The 12,030-nt window shown below is 39.4% G+C and overlaps 1 protein-coding gene across 1 annotated transcript in view; it reads right to left on the reverse strand.

The window, feature by feature from the left end:
* The window catches only part of LOC103707153 (putative sodium/metabolite cotransporter BASS1, chloroplastic), a 15,672-nt gene extending 4,092 nt beyond the window's left edge, over nt 1-11,580 (reverse strand). The window contains exons 1-2 of the mRNA XM_008791537.5: nt 11,021-11,580; nt 10,855-10,943 (exon numbers count right to left, since the gene is read on the reverse strand). Coding sequence (XP_008789759.1) covers nt 10,855-10,943; nt 11,021-11,468 — 537 coding nt within the window. The 5' untranslated portion in view covers nt 11,469-11,580. The remainder of the gene's footprint in view (nt 1-10,854; nt 10,944-11,020) is intronic.
* Nucleotides 11,581-12,030: the final 450 nt, after the last annotated feature.

Raw genomic sequence — 12,030 nt, forward strand, 5'->3', positions numbered from 1 at the left:
TCATTGGAAGAGATTATTCACGTGATTCAACCTCTAGATCCTGAAAAATCTTTTTCTTTTGGTATTCCTTCAGGTAATTCTTGAAACCTGAAATTCTTTTATATAGATATACATCATTTTTCAGATTATCATTGGTATCAGAGCATAGAAAGGTTGAATTCGTTTTTTATATAATATAAATGAGAGGTGTTTCAGTTTGATTGAAACACTCCGTATTTTTTTAAAAAAAAAATCCATAGGATTTTGTACAGTTTATTCGTGGTTCTCTGAAAAATAAATACAGAGAATTATGCTATCTTGTGCGCTAACGCCTGCATCAAGACGGCAAGGCCAGCGCGTCCCGCAAGACCCAGCGCACGCGTCCCGCGCGGCCTGCGTCCCGCTCCCGGCGCAGCCCGCAAGGCTGGGCCGTCCTCGCGCGTCCAGCGCGCTCGCTGTGCTCGCGAGTGCGCTGCCCCGCGCGTCAAGGCGAGCGCGTCAGGTGTGGCCCGCGGCTGGTGCATCGCGACTGTGCACGATTTTACGCCTCAGCGAGCACGAGTGTGGAAGTCCGCGTGAAGCCCAGCACGTCAACGTAGCCAGCTACAAGTTCCCATGGGCATAAATATCATTGTTACATGTTATAATATTAGTATAACATTCAGTACACTTTTTTTAAAAAAAAAACAAATATATGATATTCTTTTTTTTTGGTACTCCTTCAGTAAAAAAAAAGGAAGGAAGGGAAATATGGACGAAGGATGGAATATTATTTTCGAAGAATTCAGAAATTATAAGATGAATTCCAAATATACCATGCAAATGCACATAGGAAAATTGGACATGTTAATAAGATCTCTTAGATGTTATGGCATCTTAGTCCCTGTTCGAGAACAAATTACTGCTTTGCTTAATTCCTTGACAGCTGAATGGGAAACTGTTGCACTCGCTCTTTGGGAGAAATATAGAAAGGGAGAAGTTAAAACCTTTTATAAAATTGCCTGTGAGCTTGAGTTGGCTGAGGAGCGCCGTATATTATCTGGAATCAGGCGAACAGCAATATTGTCACAGTTTCCAAATCTTCGCAGCGCAAGACATTTGGGTTTTTGCGGACGCGAAAGAGATCCTAAGGATCCATGGCTAGGCAGAGTGGGACAAAAGATTGTTCTAGACCAGTTGGTTTTCGACATTGGGAATAGATTATCATATCAAGAGCATAGAAGACTAAGAAATTATGCTTTGAAATAATGCTTTGTCTTATTATAGACAATGTCACTGTAAATTTGCTTATTAATCATTTTATGTTAAATAGTCACTTATGAAAGTGTCTATATATGAATTTAATCTCTTATGTATGTGACAAAGTATGAATTTGATTTGCAAATTATAAATGACATGGATTGTATCTTTCAATAAGCATTTTTTTTCCTTAGCTATTATAATAATATGCTTTGATATATGATTGAGTGGGGGTTCTAAGGTTGGCAGAATTTTGAGAAAGTTCTCACCTAGAACTTAAATTGTTGAAGCAAATAGTTCTAAATCAATGATGATTCAACATTTGAACATGGAAGATGATTGGGAACATAGCGAACTTTCGATTCCGTGCCTTATGTTAGATTATCATCGGTTTAGTTCGTATTTTTTTGCTAAAACTATATATATATGTGTGTGTGTTTGATGATTCCTTTTTATTATGATAGTATTCATTATGTGTACTATGTCTCCTTTTTTTTTTTGAAGTAATTGTGCAAATGGCATCTGCGTCCAAGAATATCGTGGCTGAGTTGAATAAGGGTGATAAGCTGAACGGTGACAATTATGATATTTGGCACCGAAAGGTTTAATACATCCTTGAAGAACAGGAGGTTCTGGAAACACTCAACCAAACTATGGCTGAGCCTGAGCAGGGTACTTCTGCTCAACACAAAAGAGATCATGAGGCTTATTTGGCCTGGAAAAGAAAGAATAGCATTGCTCGCATCACGTTGCTGAGCAGTATGCAAGACGATTTCATGTTCGAGTTTGAGGAGTACGATACTGCTCAGGAAATGTGGCTTGCCTTAAAAGAAAAGTTTGGGGGTACATCAGCTACTAAGCTGAGGAGGCTCACTATCAAGTTTGACTCCTATAAGAAGCATCCAAATAATACAATGAGGCAGCATCTTAGGGAAATGTCAAACATGATAAGGGAGTTGAAGGCTGCTGGCCATACCCTCACTGATGAACAGCAAGTTCAAGCTGTGATTAGATCTCTACCCAAGAGCTGGGAGCATATGATAATTACTATGATGCATAATGACAATATAAAGTCTTTTGATGATATTGCGCGTCATCTGGAATTGGAAGATGAGCGCCTTGAGGCAGCTAAATCTTCTGGGCTAGCTTATATAGCTGAATCTAGCTCACGCAAGGCTTCTGGTTTTAAGCGAAAGAGAGGATGGAAATCTTTCAAAATGGGTAAAGAGAAAGGGCAAGCATATAAATTCGGCAAAGCTAACCGGCGCAAGAGAGGCAAGCGCGGTGGTAAAAAGAAAGACAAGACCAAGATGTGCTGCTATAATTGTGGCAAGCCGGGTCACTTCGCTCGTGAATGCGCCGAGCCGAAGACAGGAGAGAAGGTATCTCCTAGCTCGATTATATTAAATTATATTTATGTTTCTAGCTGTTGTTTGCTTACTGAATCACATCCTATGTGGACTGTAGACTCAGGAGCCACAGACCATGTAGCTAGAGACAGAAGAGTTTTTGTGGAGTATCGACGAATTAGTCCAGGCGCTAGGTGGATATATGTTGGAGATAATTCTAAAGTTGAAGTAAAAGGTATTGGCACTTGCAAGTTGGTACTACATGGTGGTCGTACCTTGCTCCTACATGATGTCCTCTATGCACCGGATATTCGACGAAACTTGGTTTCTGTAATTGCCCTTCTCAGCTTAGGATATAGTTTGAATTTCCATGGTATTTATGTTGATGTGTATCTTGGGCCAACTTATTATGGCTCTGGTTATTTATCAGATGGTTTTATAGTATTGGATGAAGATTACAGTACGAATGTTAATTATGATGATAGTTGTTTTTCTTTAATTGCTTCTTCAAGCAATGTGAATAATAATCTGGATGTGTGGCATGCTAGATTAGGGCATATTGGACAAGATAGAATGAATAGACTAGCTAGAGAAGGCCTTTTGGGCTCACTCGCTAAAATAGAACTGTCCATTTGTGAGCATTGCCTAGCTGGAAAAACAACTAGAAAACCATTTGGTAAAGGAACCAGAGCACAAACTCCATTGCAATTAATCCACTCTGATATTTGTGGTCCAATGAATGTGAGGGCGAGGCATGGAGCCTCATATTTCATCACTTTTATAGATGACTTCATGCGTTTTGGTCATGTTTACTTGATCTCCCATAAGTCAGAAGCATTAGATTGCTTTAGACGATATTTGATTTTGGTTGAGAATCAGTTAGATAAAACAATTAAAGTTCTAAGAACTGATCGTGGGCGTGAATATCTATCTGAGCAGTTTAAAATGCTTTGTGATGAGAAAGGAATAGATCGACAATTAACTATTCCTGGAACTCCGCAGCAAAATGGTGTTGCAGAGAGAAGGAATAGAACACTTTTAGAGATGGTTAGGTCAATGATGGCGCAAGCGAAACTTCCTATTTCATATTGGGGAGATGCTCTTTTAATTGCAGCCTATATACTTAACCGTGTGCCCTCCAAATCGGTCCCTTCAACACCCTATGAATTATGGACAGGTAGAAAACCTGATCTAAATAATTTACGACCCTGGGGGTCTGCTGCCTATGTTCATGAATCCTCTCACAAATATGGAAAATTGGGTCCGAGAGGAAAGAAGTGTATCTTTATAAGATATTCGGAATACTCTAAAGGATATGTATTCATTAGTGAGCAGGCAGATAGAAGTTGGACTGAAATTGAATCACGAGATGTCACGTTCTTAGAGAATGATTTTCCTAGCAAGGGTGAGATAATAAAGGATTTCCAATTTTTCGAGGTGGAAGATCCTGATATTTGTGCCGCACCTATACAACAAGTTGAGGTGGCTGAGAAATTGTCTCAACCTCTTGGACCTAGTGGGAGCGACACAATAACTAGTGGATTGAATCCACAAGAATTACAATTGCGTAAAAGCGCTCGTAAAATTGTCCCTCGTCGTCGTTTTGACATCGAAGGGGAAGCTTTTATGGTAGCTTCACATGATATTTTTGAGCCAAAGTCAATTAAAGAGGCTCTCTCATGCCCTGCAAAGGAAGAGTGGAAAAAGGCGATGGAGGAAGAAATGGAGTCTATGAATGCAAACCATGTCTGGGACTTGGTTGATCTTCCATCAGACCGTAAAACAATTGGGAACAAATGGGTTCTCAAGATTAAGCAAAAGGCAGATGGATCTATTGAAAGATATAAGGCACGCCTAGTGGCAAAAGGATATACCCAACAAGAGGGTATAGACTATGAGGAAACCTTCTCTCCAATAGTTAGGTTTGCCTCCATTCGCCTTATCCTAGCCATCGTTGCACATTTAGATTTGGAATTACATCAGATGAATGTTAAGACAGCATTTCTCAATGGAGAACTGGATGAGGAAATCTACATGGAACAACCTGTAGGTTTTGTTATAAAAGGCCAGGAGCACAAAGTTTGCAAGCTCCAGCGATCTATTTATGGCCTAAAATAATCATCTAGACAGTGGTACTTAAAATTTCTTCGAGCTATAACTTCATATGAGTTTACGATGATCAATGAAGACCATTGTGTATATGTCAAATGCTTTCACGATAAATTCGTGATTTTATCATTATATGTGGACGATATTTTGTTGGCTGGGAATGATAAGGAGTTTGTTGTTACCATAAAGAAATGGTTGTTCTCAAATTTTGAGATGAAGGATATGGGGGAAGCAGCTTATGTGCTTGGAGTTAAAATTCATAGGGATCGTTCAAAGAGGCTTCTTGCATTGTCGCAAGAGACTTATATTAGAAAGATTCTTGAACGATTTAATATGCAAAATTGCAACCCCATAGACACTCCTATAGCAAAAGGCGAAGGCCTGAATCTTAAAATGTGTCCTAAGACTCCAGATGAGAAAAGAGAAATGGCTAATGTTCCCTACTCCAATGCTATTGGATGTTTGATGTATGCCATGATGTGTACTCGGCCCGATATATGTTATGCTGTCGGGTTAGTGAGCCGTTATCAAGCCAATCCTGGAAAGTTGCACTGGAAAGCTGTCAAAAGGATCCTCAGATATCTCAAAGGCACTACAGATTATTCTCTATGCTATCAAGGAGATAATTTGCGCTTAAGTGGTTATTCAGATGCTGATTGGTCAGGAGATCTGGATGAACGCAAATCAACTTCAGGATATGTATTCTTGCTTAATAATGGTGCTATCTCTTGGCGTAGCAAGAAGCAAACATGTACAGCCTTATCTACGATGGAGGCTGAGTTTATTGCTTGTTCAGCTACAGTGCAGGAAGCAGTTTGGCTTAGAAGATTTCTGCAAAGCTTGGGTGTAATAGTAAATGCTGCAGAACCCGTGACAGTTCATTGTGATAGTCAAGCTGCCAATGCATATGTAAACGATCCTAAGTATCATGGCAGGACGAAACACATTGATACTAAAAATAATTTTGTTAGAGACATAGTAGCACAGAAGGAAGTGGTCCTAAAATATATTTCAACGCGTTTGATGATTGCAGACCCTTTTACTAAACCTATTCCCAGAGACGTTTTTTTATCTCATGTTGAGTCTTTGGGATTGCATAGAGTTTAGTAAGAAAGTGCGTCGTGAAGGATCACTATGATTTGAATGTATAATACTCTATCATTGATGAATAGATATTTGTTTCATTTCAATTTATATTATTCCTGGATGAATGGTATTTTTTTATATACAGCACAAACACACATATATATTAAAAGGTACGTCACCAGGCACAGGTCGGCTTTCTCACACAAGCGACCACCTCAGGCGCTGTGAAAGCGAGCTGAGATGAGACACTATGATGTTAAACACTGTAAATGAAGCATTATAAAAAATATGCTGGTTTGACATTGCAGTGGTAAGCTAAAATTAGCAAATTTATTTATTTAGGGATTATAAGTGTTGCCTTGACTTGAGTCAAGATGAGGTCTACACCTAACATATGGATATGTAATTTTGGACCGAAAACATGATAGTCCCACAATCATGTTAGCCTGGATAAATAGCCAGATGCGAGTACTTTATTAGGCGCTGTTGATGGTGAGCTAATAGAGAACTTAGACCAGTTGTTTGTTTTTTGTATAATGTAAGCTTGCAACTGGGTCAAGATCTGTATGATGGTAATTATTGGCAAATAGACGTATGCTCTTTTCAGAGAGACCATCATAGCATGTAATTCATACTACATGTGCTTGGTTTGACCCATACAGGAAGTGAGTGATTATAAATGGATTCCCTGCATCCTCACTGTGTGAGTTCCTTTCTTTGAGGCATGACATTCTGATTTAGCCTCCTTTTTTTTTCAGTGCCCTATTTGACTTTCAACGATGTTATCAAAGTGACAGATCAATATTCGTTACTTTAGCATGTTTCCAATGGTGATAAAATAATTTAGCCTTATGGGATATGTCTAGGAAAACAGTTGATCTGAAACTAAGATACATTAGTTTGAAAGGAAGACCATTATTGATTACATCTACCACATGTATTCACCGGTCGACCAATTATGTCGCTATGAGGCGAGGAAAAGAAAGTTAAGCATAGTCTTAGAGGGATTAGATATGCTTTAACTAATGTAACAAAATGCGTCTGGGGCACAACGAGACACTTTTATACTAATTATTATATTTTCCTTCTGGGTAGTAGCCACTATGTTTTTTTCCCTAGCAGGTGCATAGTATTGAGCTCCCAAGTGCAGGTGTGCTCGTGGGTCACACGATTCATTTGCTAAGTATGAATAGCATAGAATTTGGATGGAAGTTGAAAAGTTTTTTTTTTTGGTCTTGGCAAGCCCATCATGTGCGAGTGGGAGATGTTGGTTTTGGGGTTTAGTTGGGCCACCCATGCTGGGCTAGCCTGACCAAAATCTTTTAACCAACATGACCCAAGTTTGAATTTAAAGAGGGAGTAGTTATAAGATAGAAGAAACTACCGGGTAGTTTTTTCCTCTCTCATTCCCTCTCTTATCTGCATACAATTGACATTTTAAATAAAAAAAAGGAGAGGAACAAGAGGGAAGGGCTCTAAGCAAGAAATTAACTTTCTTCCATCCTATCTTTGCAAAAGCATTTGAACGGTGATTGGTGTGTTCTTTCCATTGTGATTGAACATTTGGCCTGAGTATTTTCATTGGAAGAGATTATTCACGTGATTCAACCTCTAGATCCTGAAAAATCTTTTTCTTTTGGTATTCCTTCAGGTAATTCTTGAAACCTGAAATTCTTTTATATAGATATACATCATTTTTCAGATTATCAGAAAGAAAATTTTGTTTTTCATAATTTAAATCCCTTAACAGACAAAAGGAGTAAATAAAAGATTTTCTATCACAATTCTCATTAACTGCTAAATTTATCGGTGTGGTTGCCAGGCCACCCCATGCACAAGCCACTAAAACAAACCATGCAATAAACAACATTAATTGTCAAAGACAATATCTATTATGGTAAAATAATCAGGATTATTCTAGAACCACCAATATAAACCATAAAATGACTTGAACTCCTAACCTAACCCTGTCACCAGGCTTTGGCTCAACTATTTGGAGGACCACATGACAGAATTTGATAATTCAAAGAATGTAATGGTGCACGACTTGTACACTAAATTATGCTTCCAAATAGGCAATAGATGTGTTTTACCCAATAACTGAATTGTTGGCATCATATACTATTACTGTAAACTTCTAACAAAAGAAAGCAAAAGAAAAGCACAACACAATCTATAAAGAAAAAGGACATCTCCTACCATTACAAGCAGAACTTTGATCATATTGGAGTTGGGTCTGTACTTGTTAAGCAGTGGGTTTCAACTATGCTTACAGAAATCACTTAAAATATTGGTATGTTGAAAATCAGTATGATTTAAACCAATACACAATGCAATTTGATCTAGTTTGAGAAAGAGATACATAAGGATGGAGAAACATGCAGATTGGACATAAGATGAGACTCCAAAAAGCTCTTAAGAGGAAGCCAGAGAGAGCAGAATTCCAAATCAAGATAGATTGAGAGTTCAGAGTTTTTGTTCTTTTTTTGGTAAACTAAGATTTCAGAGTTCAGTCGCTAGGGAATAAGGTGTAAGGGTCAGTTAAGAAACATGAGAAACAGGGGAAAGAGTTCCCAAGATGCCTCAAGTCAAAAAAAGGAAACTAGTTTAGCATAAATCTCATATAAGGCTAAATATTGTGCAGACTTCAATCTTCAACAAATGTATTATTTCACTATCTTATTGATTAAAGGTTTCTAACTTTCCTTATTTGATATGTAACTTAAATTTGTAACTTGAGTGGGTTTCTAGTAGACATTTGTCCACATAAAATTTAAAAAAATATTCTAGAATTTATGAATTTATTTTCTAATCCCACCTGCATTCAGTGAACCAAAGAACTAGGTAACATCAATCTCAACCAAGCTCTGTGGATGGATGAAGTATGCACCATTCACATGGCAGAGACAAGCCAACGAACAATACAATCCAAATTGGGTTATAGCCAAAGTTTGCCGTCTCGGTATCGGACTCTGTGCTAGTGTCACACTAGCAAAGTGTCTGTAATTGTATGGTATGTTATGCAGTTTTTTTGACGTACTGAGTGTCGGTACGCCACCGGTACTAGTACTGGTACCGAATTGATACGGTACGCTTGGTACAGTCCGGTACGGTACGTCATACCATAATTTTAGCACAAACCAACCTAATGAAACATGTCTAATAAATTTGCTTCAATCCACAGAAGCAAAGCTGAAGAAATCGGCATTAGTTTAGATCCATGAAATCCAATGATAGAAAAGCAGTGGCACAACAGCTAGGTCAACTACCATAAGCAAGTAGATGAGTTTGCGTCAAACTCCTACGCTTGACCAATCAACAACTAGGCACGAGCATGCAAAGAGAACGAAGATAGAAGAATATCTCTTCAAAAGGTTAATTCTCATTTTTCAGGAGCACATATGGGATCTTTCATATCCACTTTGAGGTCTATACAGAACAACTCAGAAATGATCCCAAGGAAGAGCTGATTTTCTCTGGATGAACATTTGTTCACTCCTAAGGACTGTTAATTTCTTCCTTCTGATAGAGAAGGTAGTTAGGAACTTAAATAAAGGCCTAGCGACAGATCTTAGAAGTCACAGACCGCCCTAGATTGCAGAAAGCTGCCTATGTAGTATGCAGCCGTTTACATCAACTCCCACAATGTAAATCATCCAGATAGGCATCCTAAGGAGCTTCCTTTTCCCAGGCAAAATCAGGTGCACTGGAGATGAGAAACAACAAACGAAGCCCTTGAGCCACATATGTCAATACCAAAGTCATAGGCTAAAAACAGTAGCACGTTTGTACACAAATGTGAAGCACAAATACCTTGAGCAAGCACATGAGACACCAAGAGCACCCAAACCTGCTAGTGTGTTTGTGTAGCACTTGATGCTCGCATGCATTCTCTTTTTTACTATTTTAGCCTCTCCTTCTATGGTTAAACATCTGTAAACAAAATCAGGCAAATAAAAAGTGATCATAAGGAAAGCAACAAGGTGATCCATTTGATCAGGTTCAAATGGGGAGATATTACAAGGGTCAATGGGGTAAATGTGACTGTTAAAACTGGACATAGATTTTGCTGGTTAAACAAATATTAACATTGGAAGACATAATTCAACGTTGAAGATGACAAAGCATAGCAAATTTATCAGGAGTTTGAGAAAATGATAACACGAAGTGCGATAGTTTTTTCTTTCCTTTGTGAAGGCATTTGTAGGTGGAAGAGATCTTTCATAAAAGGTTGACATTCAAGGTGAGACGAACAACTATGATCAAACAATAGAAAGAGTTTTCTTACTCTTTCTTTTTGCTGCAAGAATATGAAGCTAATAGTTTTGGCTAATCTGGGGAGATAAAAGTAATGACACAGAAAAGGGGACCATAAATATTATGGAAACTGATGAGTGATAAATCTAATGGTTTTAGTTCATGTCCTTGCATGAAATGGAGATCATAAACAATAGGAACTTATGGAGAAAGACCATTAGATGGTTTAATACCCCTTTTCCAAATGATTTGGCATAACAGCAGATTACTTGCATAGGCTGCTCATCTATTTTACTAATATGGAAATCCATCGGTTATGCTATTGGGTTTGGAACAAAACAAAAGGCATCTGAAAAGGCTAACACAAGTTTTGATGAAATGATGACTACGGCAATTTCTTTCATATTATTCTAGAAACAATTGTATCATGGAAGTAAACCATTCCAGAAACTCATTTAAAAAAAATATAATTTTTTCAACCCTCTGTTGTTGAGCGCAACAGTGAGTGTTACGAGTGAGCCAAGGATAAAGATACCACCGGCCAAGGATTCACCCTCCCGAGAACCGACGAACAATGTTAGGAAAGTGAAGCAAAGAGGTTAGTCGCTTGGTTTAGAGAATGGGTGGCTGAATTCAGCCTACTATGCCTACCCTCAAATATAGATCAGTAACAGGAAAGATTCCAAAAGCTAGAAACGTCTGAACATAGCACGGAAACAACAAAATGAGATCAAATTTCCATACTACGTTCCTTCAATTTATTATTGATTTCAGAAACCAAAAATCATTATTTTCTGATAAGAAACGGCTAAGGAAACAAGGTTGGGGAAGCGACCGTGTACTGGAGAACGAAACCGGCGGTCAGCTCCTTAGGCATCAGGAAGGCCGCTCTCAGATCCTCAAGCGTCAGGGTCATGCCCATGCCTACATCCAGGAAAGATCATTGTTCAATTATCTCTTCCAAGAAGAAAGAAAGAAAGATAGGGGAGCAGAGGGGAGACCGAGCATGGTGAGAGTGATGCCAGTGATCTGCCAGTTGCGGTGAACCCAGACGAAGGAGGAGGGCCGCCACAGGGCGAGGACGCACGCGGATCCCACCCACAGAGGAAAAGCCATCGACAACGCCTCTCCCACTCGCACGACGAGCTGGCGGAAACTGAGAGAGCTGCCGCTGCCTTCGTCGCCGTCGCTGGCGGCGGCGGCGGCGGACGGGGGATTGCTCGCGGCGCAAAGAGGAACCAGCGATGGTTTGGCCGTCCATCTTCTTCTACCGGTGGCGACTCTTGAAGCGAGGGTTTTAGCGTCTGCAGCGAGGAATTGGATCCTGCGGGGGTTGGAGCTGGAGGAAATGGAAGGAGATGCGATCGGGATGGAGGGTTTGGAGAAAGAATGGGGTTTGACGGTGGGATCGGCGAGGGAGGAAGTCGGCGACGGCCGCCGGAGGATCATCGTCGGCTTTTCTTCACCCTCTCAAAGCCTCTTCTTCTGTTTAACTTTTTTCCCGACAAGCGCGGTGAAGAGACTGGAGTGGAGCAGGCGCGGTGACGGACTGGGCCCCAAGGAGCAGGTTTAATCTGTTTGACTCGATTATAGATCGATTTAGATTATGTGAACGTTTAACTTATTAATAAATAAATTAAATTTAAATTGATAAATTTTTGATCTACAATAAAATTCGTATTTTATCTGATTCGATCCGATTTCCATCCTTAAGATTTCAGCAGCGATCAAAAAAATTGTTGGACTTGGCTCGAGAAATTTGATGATGAACTGTTGTAGTCTGAGATGGGCCAAAAGTACAATGAAGGCTCAGACACATGATAATGTTTTCTTTAGGCTCGTCCAATTAATTCAGGTTCCATTGTAGAACATGATGAAATTTGATGTCAATATTTTGATGCACGATAGAGATAAGATGTACTAATCTTGAGGTTTGGAGCAAACACGAATCTCGAAGGTGGTAGTGTGTTGCACTGTGTCCAGCAGTGGACGAGTTGGGTTTCAACTACGC

Source organism: Phoenix dactylifera, chromosome 1 (assembly GCF_051530095.1).
Source record: "Phoenix dactylifera cultivar Ajwa chromosome 1, Ajwa_hap1_PhDact_Kaust_v1.1, whole genome shotgun sequence".
Lineage (NCBI taxonomy): Eukaryota > Viridiplantae > Streptophyta > Magnoliopsida > Arecales > Arecaceae > Phoenix > Phoenix dactylifera.